Below are 12292 nucleotides of genomic sequence, written 5' to 3'. Positions count from 1 at the left end.
CTTTATAAATAGTTCACTCTTCTCAGAGGTAAACAGACGGTACTCTATTCCTGTGATCAAAATCCCACACTACAAGGTGGGAGAAGAGCGTGGAGGAAGGTCTATTGGTACTGTACAGTTGAAGACAATATGATTTTTTTTTTTTCAAAAACGTTAAAAAATTTAATATTAAGAGACTGCTGCATGCTTTGGTTTTGTGATTAAGGATCAGAAACAATTAAGATTACTTCCAAAAACCTGCTATCATTAAAAGACAAGGAAGGAAAGTGAAGCCATGTCCCATGCCAACTTTCTATTACGTCAAATCCTCCCTTCTGCGTTGCCTCTCTCGGGACATGCCCATCACGGTTTGAACGTTGCATATACAGTTAACACTACAGAAACAGCAACTTCTGGAACACAGTTGTCACTATGTCACTATTGAGGACCAAGCTGTTTTTTTTTCCTGAAATCTAAAAGCGCAGTCAGCAGGTTCATGTTATGATCCAGTGAAAACTCCCAGTACTTGCCCTGAAGCAGCAAAGGAAAAGAAAGAGCTGCTAAGTCAAGCGACATTTACTCGAGAGTGGTATAGTTCACTTAGTGTTAAAGAATCAGGAGCTGGAACCACCAGTTAATATCAGACATTGAGATTAAAAAGTTGCACAGATATGAACATCTGATGGGAGTTGGAACAGAGGCAATTGTCTTCTGGTGATAGAGCAGAGGGAAGAGAAAGAGAAGGGTGACTTGTCTGAGAAGATATAATGCATAAGCAGTAGGTAAGGAGATAAGGAAGGCTAAGAAGATAATAAAAAGACGCACAAGACACAAAATCACAGCCTAGAACAAATTCTGCTAGCAAACAAAGCCTTTGGCAGCCAACCGACAGGAAGGAGGATGATTTTTGGTCTTTGTACAGTGAACTAATGAAGGGCATTATCATTCTATTCTTTTTATTTTTTTAAACTGTCAAAAAAAATTTATGCCATAAAAGCAACCTCTTTGTGAGATGAAATATAAATCATGCTGTGGGCAGAAATTTCAGTTACTTTTAAAATGGAAAAGATGTAATTTATTGGTGCGATAGAATGCTATTAACTTGCCGAAATTTATCAAAAGCATAACCTGAGTTAACATATTTGTTATAGTCACCAGGAAATAAAGATTAGGGTCAGAATTGATTCACTAACACCCAAAGCAGAAAAACAACAAACTTGGGAACATACACACTTTTCACGGTCTTCAGGTCACCTCTCAACAGAATGGAATCTCTTGGAATGAGAACAACGGCCTTGCAACCAACAGGAGATGCTCACATTGCCCACGTCCCACTCCCCTCCGAACTACCACAAACCTAAGAAAAAGATATCTTGCCATTGGCAAGGTTTTTTTTTTCCTCTGGCCTCAAAGGTAACATCTGAAATAATCTGTGTAAGGAACCTAGCACTTACAAGTTTTAACAAGCCACTTTGGGTTTTTGCAAGCAAAGAAAGAAGCTGCAGCGCTCTCTTTTGCATGGTTGCTGTGGAAACCATTTGGGCTCTAGGTGATGAGCCTGAGCTGTCAAGCATTGACTGTACATGGAGACTGCAGAAATCATGAAGTCTTCTTCAAAATGATGGGTTTTTAAAATTAATATATGCACGCTTGTGTTATACACATTTTGAAACACATCAGGAAATGTTTCTAACTATATATTCTGTATAAATAGTCTCCTAAGTTTAGGGAGCATTCTTGGTCCTTGTGTTGTAATAGGATCAGAGAGGCATAAAAGCGTGCTTTTTGCAAGGCATTTCGATATTGTCAACAAGTCAGTGTCTAGTGATGCAATCGGAGAACAATTCAAATGCATAAGACAACACTACAGAATTTTCCATGAGACAGCAATCCTAAATGTTCTTTGCAAGTTGGCATACTAGTTTTCTTAAACTTGTACACAAAACTTTAATAATATTTCAGTGACTGTAATAGTGAAACTGTTCTCCAAATGTATTTCTCTAGTAGGTAAGTCTGTGACAAACGGATGACCTTCTGTCCATGATGAAAATTCAGGGCATGCCTTGCATTCTATTTTCCTGGTATGGGTGAAAACAGAAAAGATCCTATCTGAGAAACTCCTTGAGTCCAATGCAAAGTCCAACTGAGTAAGCTTTGTATGAATGAACACTTCAGCTTTGACTGCTTTGAAAGCACTCAGCATTTTCTACACAGAAATCTGAGCTTCACAGCCTTCATCCTTTTCCAAATTGTGAAGCTTTTGCTGTATTAGTTGATACGCCTAGGCAGCAATGAACTCAATCAGCACATTCTTATAAAGCGTGACTTTACACATTTCTGTTTTGTAACAACAGAACTATGACTTGGATCAGAAGAGGACCTGTGCATTGCTCTTGAGGTATTCTCAGATTTCACTTAACTCTGAGAAGAGATAGCCAGATGACAGACTCTCTTTAACATACCTTAAAATTCTTCTGGGATTCAGGTGTTGGGCTATCAAGATCTATCAATTTCTTCAGGTCTTCTTCAACAGTAGACTTGGATGCTCGTTTGGGTGATGCTCGTAGATCTCTTGCTGAAGCACGCAGCCGAGGGTGGGCCATTTCATTGCCATCACTCTGGTGACGTCTTAAATGAAATGGAACAGACACATTCAGGTCTCAAAGCCCTGGGGCAGGAGGCATGAATGAAACAAAATTATAGCACGCTCAAGATTTTCAAAGAAAAAACCTAGGTAGGGGGCATGGAGGAGGGAAGGAGTTTCGCTAATACAGCAGAGCCTCATCTTAATGAATACCTGTTGAAGCAACAAACTGGTTTAAAAACGTCAACTAGCAATACACTTCAAGGTTATTGTAATACATTTTCCCAATAAAGGACTGAATCTATTTAAATAAAGTGTATTATGTACAAAACTAAAAAATAGAAATGTCTTCAATGAGCCCAAAAGCAGCAAATCACTAAGTTTCTTTGATCTTTTAACTGGCTTTTTATAATGCAGTTACCACAAAGTTTCACTGTCTCCTTTTGACAGCCAGTTAATGGTATCATCTAGGGATACTGTGCCTGACCCAATAAAAGTCAAGAAGGGTTGAATAATTTACTTTGCAATGGGCCTTCTGAACCACTTGCTTTCCAAGTCATACTAGACTTAGAGGAACGATATTTTCACTGGTAAGTTGTTTCTCAATTTCTCTTCCCAAAGAGACTGTTGCATATTGTAATGCAGAGAGCTTGCTTTAACCAGGTTAGACTGGATACTGGCAATAATCTTAACAAGGCAACATAGAGTGCCACAGAGCTAATGCATAGCACGCACAGTACTACTACATGGATGAGAGGCTTAAGGAAAATTCAGGCTCTACGTTAAAAGGATTTTAATATTTGCTCAAATAGCATTTTGAATCACCTTGAAGAAGTCCCAAGGAAAGATAAGCTTTAATAGGACTGAAATCCATACAGCTCACTAGAAATGATGAAAAAAATCTTGTACAAGTTAACAGGGAATGAGATTAGCTAACTATCAAATATTTAAGCCTAACTGCAGAACTCTAGATTAGAGATTAAGTTCTACAGAAGACTATGCATTCTATTAAATAGTCTTGATCTCTTCTATACAGAGAAGCATCACAGATCTCAGTGCTTCTTTACAATTAAAGCAAATAACCAAACAAGAGAACCAAAAAACAGACTTACTTTCTTGAATCCATAAACCCCACTGAGTTTATTGTCCCTTCTGGCTTTTTCCATCCGATCAGATACTTGCTAGTAGCACCCTGGCGAGGGTAGAAAGTCCTAGGACCAGATGAGGAGGAAGAGGAGGAGAAAGAAGGTGCGAGCTGGGGAGAAGTAGCAGAATGAAGCTCTTCTTTAGGTGAGCTTCTGGCACTGGTGAAAACCACCGGGCTGGCAGAGTGTCGCGAGCTCATGGTACTAGGAGAAAAACATAATGAAGACAAAATTTGCCTCAAATGTGTATATATGCATCTGAACTATTTTTTTAAAGCAGAACCCCAGGCACAAGATGTTACTCTTATCAATAGTGTGTAAAGTAGCAAACCCAGTTTGCTCTTCTTAAGGGCCTTCCATTGACCTTTCATTAAAACCCATCTCACATAGTAATAATAAATTTTGTAAGCAACTTCTAAGGATGCAATACACCACTGTCCCCTAATTCACCTTCACAAATGGGTAATGTGGGGTTCATGGTCATTAGGCAGCTTAAAAGTAACACAAGAGATTGTAGCTGAATTAGGAAAAAAAAAAAAAAAAACACAACCCAAAATAAGCCAAGACGAATTTCTAGCTGGAATTCCTGGCTGTGGAAGAAAATATATTTTGAAGGAACTTAAGCAACAGGAAACATTTTTTTAAGACCCCAGAACAAACCAAAGAAGAAACGCACACATCTTTCAAAAGAGGGCTTCCTGGATTTTGCCTGAAAAGAAGTCACCATTTGCCAAAAAAGAGTCTTAAATTGAGAAGTCTGAGCAGGTCTCTAACATAGGTCAAAATTTGTCTAGACAGAAAAAAGAGTTGAGATGACCAGCTGCAGGTGATCGTTGGAAGATGGAGGTGGGCTTTAGATGGGTGCTACTCTTTAGTTAGGCTGATACTCAAATCTGATGCAACTCGCATAATATCAGGAACACTAGGGCTTAAGACAATATTTACTATAACAACCTTAAAAGGTCGGGCATTTCTAAGTACAGCTACAGGAAAACTTTGTCTACAGCCTTAGTACTGAAATAGCATTTTATATTTGGACACCAGTTTTCTATCAGCTCTCTACACAACTTCGCCACATTTTCATCCCTGTGTCCAACACTGCAAGGAAGGAATTTGAAACAGATGGCCCCATGGTAAAGAATAGTTTCTGACTGAGAAATAAAAAGTAGCTGGAAGGCTGAATAAAGTCACTAAATAATCTTTTCTTTCTTAGCTTAACAGAAAATTCTTTACCACTCTTTTCATATCTTGATAAAACAATGCATTTTCACATCTCTCTTACTGAAATAGAAAAAAGATTTAAAGTTAAATTTATGTTGCCACCTGGGAAAATAATCTCACCTACATTTAGCCTTACGAAGTCAGTTATCTAATTTATGCCACGTGTCGGGCTACTGCCGTAGTCAATGGAGAAATATCCTTGGGAGGCGATTCTCCTCATCTAAAATTAGGTGTCTCAAATACACAGAGAGAATTAACGCTTCGGAGTTTCTCCTCTCTCTCCATTGACAACAGATTGAGTCTAAAAAAATCACTTTCAACTACGTGTCATTTTCATACAGCTCAAGTTAAGCACCACGAGTGCCAGCAGTTAAGTGCTGTGGATTTAATGAGGAGTCTGAGTGGCCTGTGGTCTTCCCACCTCAAACAGCACCAGCTGCTGCAGCCCATGCTTCCATCTAATGTACATGGGGTGGCTGTGAAGTCCCTCACATCAGGGGCAAGATGCATCTCCCCATATGTATGCAAATGAAATTACAGTAATACAGATTTTGTATTATAGAGTATTTTTTCTTTTTCCCTCCATCTGTACATTTGAAAGGCCTATACAAAAGACGGCAGATTGGGAAAATATAGAAGAGATTTTCTTGTCTATCAAGCCTGTGTCTTTGGCGCTGCACATCACAACGTTCGTATTTGTAAGGGATATAAGTAAACATAATTTATGGCAAGAAAACAGAGAAAAATAAGAGCTAGAGGGAGAGGCAGTAAATTTCTCTTCATTTCCCCTTCTCTCTTTTTCAACACTGAAAGAAAACTCCTACACATGCTGAGTAAACCAGCCCATCTGTGAGGCATCACCACTGCAAAATTAAACCGCCAAGAATTGGGGAAGATGCACATCGTTAAAGAAAAGGTAGGGGGCTATTTTTTTTTTTTTTTTTCATTTTTACCCCCTTCTAAATACAGTCAAGAAGTGGAAGTCATTTGCTTCAGTGTATGAAAAGCAAAGTTCTGATCCCATTTCAGAATTCTTAAATCCATCAGGTAGTTCTCAAGGAAGTGCTACTTGTGAGAAAACATTTCTTGATAAAAACCACTAACAGCTCCTAGACAGGCTGGTAATGTTGATCCTTAATATTACGAGGCAAAGAGGGTAAAAAATGATGTTCAGTATGCTCTACATAAAATGTATATACAAATGCATATGTATATATTAAAATAATTGTAACATTTTATTATATATCATATTGTATTTACACACTGTTATTTTAAGCATTATTACTTTAATATTTATTATAATATGTATCATATAATAGATGCCAAGAGCAGCCTGGCAAATAAGCAAGAAAATTAGCATACCGGTTTAAATACACTTTTCTTTAAAGTGTATTGCATATTTTGAGCTGTGGTTTTACAATATAGTATTTTGGGAGGATATTCTGCTTCAGGAACTATGCACACACCTATGGATATGACTGAAGCTTTTCACCCTACAAGTAAACACAGGCAGGCCAATAGGATACTGACAGATAGAGATGCACTTGTTAATTAAGAGCATATTTGGAGAGCAAAAGGCTTTGGATGAAGTCTGGAAAGGCTAAATTGGAGCTGGAGCACTGTGGTAGCGATGGGAAGTTATTAGAGTCTTCAACACCAGGAAGCATGCAGAGGATACTGTAACCAAGACCTGGACCAGCTTGACTATATCCAGAGGAAATTCAGTCCTCAGTCTCAGGAAACAGATAGCCACTGTAAATGCCCCACCTTAATTATTGACACATCAAGGATTAAATTAAGGAAAAAATCAAATACTACATGACAATCTGCAAGAATTGCATATAAGCCATTCATAGAAGTATTCTACAATCATCAAATAATATTTTAAGTGTCTTAAAATTATTGGAAGTCATGAAAAAGCTATTTGTTTAGAAATAGCCATGATTTTCCTTTTAGGTTTGGTAAGAGGACCATAAGAAACCGTGTAGTTTAGGTGGAAATGAAAGTTTGATTTTATTTTTTTTCTAGGGAATTCATGCCATCAGCGCATATGGCTTCATTTAATGACATTCAGCTATAATGATTCTGTATAATTACTGGCCTACATAATGCAATTCTCCTGGGATGCTATGAGAAATCTGCACAATCATCAGGAAGGACTTTTGGAATGGGGGTGGAGAAGAAAAATAAAACCCAGCCAGAAGCTCTGCTATAGAAGTTAATCACTATAATTTACATTTTGCCACCAATTCTCAGGTACAAGTTCTTTTATGCACCATCAAATGATCTGAACACTAATTATCGCGCCTGTCTTCTACAGACACAAACACTCTAATTTGTGGTTCTTTTCTTTTCTTTTGTCACCGAGTTCTTTTTAGGGCCAAATTCCTTTTCTTCTTGCTCAGAAATCTGACTCTAAAGACGTTACAGACATTCTGGCATCCACAGGCAAAAGGTAAAAAAGTGAGAAGCAACAAAGGATAACAATTTAGAAACACACCAATTAAGCTGTTCATTTCTCCCGAAAAGTAGCCTGTTCAGAATTATCCTTTAGTCTCCCCTCCTGCACCTCCTTGAAGCAGGCAGCTGTGGTTACATTTTGGAAGTGCCACTTTAACAAGCCTCCAGCTCCAAGCTGTTTCGCCCCCATAGAAAGAGCTATGGGAGAGCTGGAGCAAACAGCTGGACCCAGGGTCTCCTCAGGTCAGCGCTGCTGTTCAGTAAGCAGCCACCAACGCCATGAGAAACAAAATGAAAGCTTTTTAGCCCAGACTGTGCCTTTGCTTTTATTATGAGGCATCAAACACATGTTCTAGTCTTCAAAAATTAGAAATAATAAAGAAGGAACACAAGTCAGTCTGTTTTTTCTCCACCAAAATAAACGATGTGGGTGCAAGGACTGCAGCATTTCTCAAGTCTCTTGCCCCATGTGTTCTACAAATTGCTACTACTCCTCTTTGCAAAGAGCTGCATTTTTAACATCTCATTTTAAAATGAAACTGGGAAAAAAACCCCAACTGTTTTCTCAAGCACAGAGCCTAGGGAACCTTTATCTGGAAATTTTAGTAACAGCTCCAAAAAAACACGTCGAGAACCATTTCAGTATCATCGCATACATTAATCCAAATCAACCAGAGAAAACAGCATGTTTGGAGACACAATGCTATCATATAATAAATAATGAGCCAGCACCCTAGACTTTGCCATCAAGTTGCAAAGTATATCCATGGAAGACAAAGATGAGAGCTGTCGGGGTACGCCTGACCTGCAAAGATGTATTTCTTTCTACTAAATTTTCTTGGGTTTTCTACTGAACCCTATTTGGCGCTCAGAGAAGCGGAAACCAGAACCTCTGATGTACAAAGATGCCATTCCCATTAGGCACACCTTTACAATAAAGCTTCCAAGAGTTACGTATAAGCTTTCCAGGCTTCCTTGAGTCACTTCTGAAAAAAACCCTTCCACATGGAAATGCTACTGACAAGCTTATTCCAATCAGCATTTTGTACAAGAATCTCACATTTAGTGCTACCACTAGTTACATTCAGACAAGTATCGCAGGGCACGTGGTAAATTCTAGTGGACATTAAAAAAATGCATCTAAACATGCTTGCCTTAGAATAAAGGGTATAAAACAGTAGATAATCACCATATAGACTTTTACCTTCAAAAAAGGGGCACACGCTAACATTGCCCAAAATCTAAGTAAACCCCTCTGCATAATGTTTTCTACAGACTTGCTCAAGTCCTTCACGCATGCATAGCTACTAGAAACACCAGTTTTAAAGACCTGGGTGGGATTTATACCAACTGACTATGAGCTTTAGTGCCAAAAATGGCCAACCAAGAGAGGCAGAAAACAGAATGGGACCAGCATCAGTAGATTACTTAGTCAAAATTACCATGACAAACTACATAGAGACCGTTCACTACATTACAGTCTCTATGACAACCCCCTATTTGCAGCTACTGCATGAGGAGTTGTTAAACTGTCTGATAAACGTCTAGTCTTGCATATACGTAGCTTTGCTTGAAATGATTAGCAAAAACTACTTCACACTTAGAGCCTGTAGGTATTTTAGCTGCACACTCAAAACAGATGTGCCTTAAGTATAAAGAATGCAACAGTCAGGCTCCACAGGGCCTGACAAATTACGATGACCACACATCTTCCTTGAAAGAGCTGTGTTTTTTTCTTGTTGCTAATATAACACAGTATGACTATTTTTCAAAAAGTGCAGAATGCTTCTTGCGAAATGGGTTAGCAAAATGGTCTAAAATATTTTCTGCCTCTAGCAGCTCTGATTAACTTGTAAATTGGCTATCTTCCATCTGAGGTGTTCAAGCACATTATACACTTACATGATATTGCCAATTTTACAAGTGGTAAAACTGAGGGAGAAAGGGAAGGTGACTGTAACGTGTCACACCCACAAGCTTGCAGCCGAAAGAGATTAAAATCTACATGCTAGCACTCCCAAAGCAACTTGCTCTCAGTCTTGATCATACTGACTGCAAGCAGATTTCTAAACAAAAAGACTAGCGAAAAAAAATGTAAAACATCTGAAACGCGTACTGAGAACCTCAAATTAAACACACATATTAAATATTATGTGCATTTATAACATGGATTGATCTCGTTTCTGATCCGTATATGAACTCAAGTTTTTGCAAGATATTCCTTATAAACACATCAGACACGTGTCTGTCATGTTAGTTTAGTAGCAGCAGTATGGAATATTCTCTCAAAGACACTCTTAAGTGTCATAAGCAGTAGCAGATGCAAAGACTAAAGGCGGTTTTAATTTTCAAGTATTCTGCGCATTGAGATCTCTCAAAACTCTGGTTAACATAAGCAGAAACCTCTCTTCAACATCCACTTCTCACTGTTGATAGGCTAGAGAGTGAGAACGGGAAAAATGAGAGTGGAGGGGTCAATCTCATAAGAGGTGAAAATTACCTTGTATGCGAGACGGCATCACTAAGACTGTAAGCGCTGTTCTCCCTCGTTAGAGGATTGGAGGCTGGTTGACTCTTGCTGTGAATATCCAGGCTCAGTGAAGACTCGGTCTTTCGATCTATATGGCTCTCTTTTTCCAATGTCCTGTCTGCAATGGAGACCACTTCGCTGGAGCTATGCCACAGCGGTGCCACTTTCTCCTTTGTTAGCCCCGTACGGGGAGATGTTGCTGCTCCCAGGGAGGCAGTGCTGCCATGGCTAGGTCCGTAGGAAGTGGTATCTATGCCACTATCAGCTGAAGTCCCTTGAAGGTAGTTGTAGCTGTTCAGCTCTGATTCCGTGCGCTCTCCACTATCATACCATTTCTCATCACTGTGAGCACTGGAGGCATTGCTGGAGAGAGTATTGCTGCTGGAATGGCTGGAGTAGTGGCTGTCAGACTACACTAGAAACAGCAAACCAAAAAAAAACAAAACCAAAAAACAACCCACACTTGTAGGTTTATTCCAGAATTATGGCAATAAAGAGGAGGAAATAAACGATTACAAAAGTCACTACTGCACAACAGGGGCTCTTCTACCTTGAGGTATTGGATAGATACATTGAGGAGAGTAATAAGCTCTAAAAATTTCATTCCAACACAATGCATGCGCTCTGTTCTGGGTGCACGTAAAAAGCTTTCATATGATTTGGAAGCCATGTCTTAACTATTCAGGGAAAGACAGAGATGTTTGTATTTTGTCCCAAAATATTTCACACTGTTTTCTTTCAAGCCCAGTTCTACTCAGCCCAGTCCAATGAAATTGGCTGAGCTGTGTAGACTTTGACTTGGTTTATAACTACTATAATTACAAATATTCTAATTTTAAGACTCCAGCATTTTAGAACATGAAACATAACTAATCCACAGAAAGTGCACGTGTTATTTTAATAATCCAATTGCCTATCCAGAGGTTAAAGCAGGGCAAAATAACCACTGCTCTTCCTATCCCTTTGTAGTAGGGTATATTTCCTCCTCAGCAGGAGTGTTCTTTGCAAATGGCCATTTAATTAATCCAAAATTGTTTTCCAAAAGGCAAAATTGCAAGAAAGGAAGCTTTAACGCAATGCTTTGAAATTGTCCCATCAGGGCGTGCCAGTGTCTGGCTGGTTTGTGTGTTCTGTCCTTGGTTACAGCCAGCTGTTATGAAGAAACTGAATGTCCTCAATTCCATAGTGGGCATTGGTGGAATATCCCATTATAGGAAGAATTTCTTGCCATGTATCTCATCATTGCTTAGTAGCTCACCTACCTTCGGTGTATTTATAGTCATCTGAATTCCTTAATTTTATTTTCCATCTACAGAATTTACCTAAGCTCTGATCATCTATATAATCAGAACTGAAGCAGTTTTTTGGTAGACAGTGGACTTGTTCGGTGACCAGATGGTCCAGGAACAAGGGGAGGGATGGGAAGGAAACACCTTTCCCATTTTTCTACCCCTGGAGTTTTACCAAACAGGCATGGGCAGAGATCCCAGCCAAAGAGAAAAGATTAGATAGTTTCTGTCTTCACTGGAAAAGAGGGAAAATAGAAAATAGATGTATACAGAGATCAAGAAGTTTCAGCATCCACATTTCTTATTATACTAAAGCAAGAATTGACAGAAAAACAGGCAGAATATTAAGTTGATCTGGACTCCTAGTTATCTGCAATTAAAGTTACTGCTCTTCATTAGGAACTCCATCACTCCCCCATCCATCTGTCTACATAATAAAGATTTACTTTAACAATGACTAAATGAGAAGAATGCAAGCATTAATAATTCCAGTGCTACACTTTGCAAGCTAATGAGTTATGTATTACATCATTATATGGTCAAGTACATCTCATGGAAAACAGGTCAATCTAAATATAAAAACCAGTTTGTGCTCCTAAGAATATGAAGACAGGTGTGTTGTTGAGGGTTTTTTTTGTTTGTTTTTTTTTTTTCCCTAAATAACAAAGATGTGTTGTTATGAATTAATAACCTAAAAGCAACGCTTGCAATTGTATTGAAAGAAGAATGCTGGTAAGCAGGAGCAAATAACAGGAAACAATTAAAGACTTTCTCACACCTTAATAAATGCAACTAATACTTTCAGTATAATTATGCAACACAACTCCATATTTTAGCTGACTGTACAAATAAATAAAAACCCCAAGTGATACAGCTCATTGGGTAATTTAAAGTTTAAAGGGTGGGTTTTTTTTTTTGAGTCTGGTGACTTAAATAATCTTCAAGGCATTTTACATTTATGAATATTACTGCATTTATCTATGTCTCTGTATGTAAATCAGGAAGTGACAGTCTCCAAAAGGTGTGAATATCTAACGCTGCAGAGGCAGAAAGGCAGAATTTACCACTTAGACGCTAAACACAA

The 12292-nt window shown here is 38.6% G+C and overlaps 1 protein-coding gene across 3 annotated transcripts in view; it reads right to left on the bottom strand.

The window, feature by feature from the left end:
• Positions 1-12292, bottom strand: part of SIPA1L1 (signal-induced proliferation-associated 1 like 1) — a 76974-nt gene that overhangs the window by 8527 nt on the left and 56155 nt on the right. For all 3 annotated transcript variants that reach the window (XM_009882222.1, XM_009882230.1, XM_009882238.1), the window contains 3 exons: positions 9890-10329; positions 3676-3912; positions 2442-2607 (listed from right to left, as the gene is read on the bottom strand). In XM_009882222.1, the coding sequence (XP_009880524.1) occupies positions 2442-2607; positions 3676-3912; positions 9890-10329 (843 nt within the window). The remainder of the gene's footprint in view (positions 1-2441; positions 2608-3675; positions 3913-9889; positions 10330-12292) is intronic.

This window comes from Charadrius vociferus, unplaced genomic scaffold (assembly GCF_000708025.1).
Source record: "Charadrius vociferus isolate BGI_N301 unplaced genomic scaffold, ASM70802v2 scaffold50, whole genome shotgun sequence".
In the NCBI taxonomy this organism is placed as follows: Eukaryota; Metazoa; Chordata; class Aves; order Charadriiformes; family Charadriidae; genus Charadrius; species Charadrius vociferus.
Note: the sequence above shows the minus strand (reverse complement) of the source record. Positions and strands in the feature narration are given on the sequence as shown.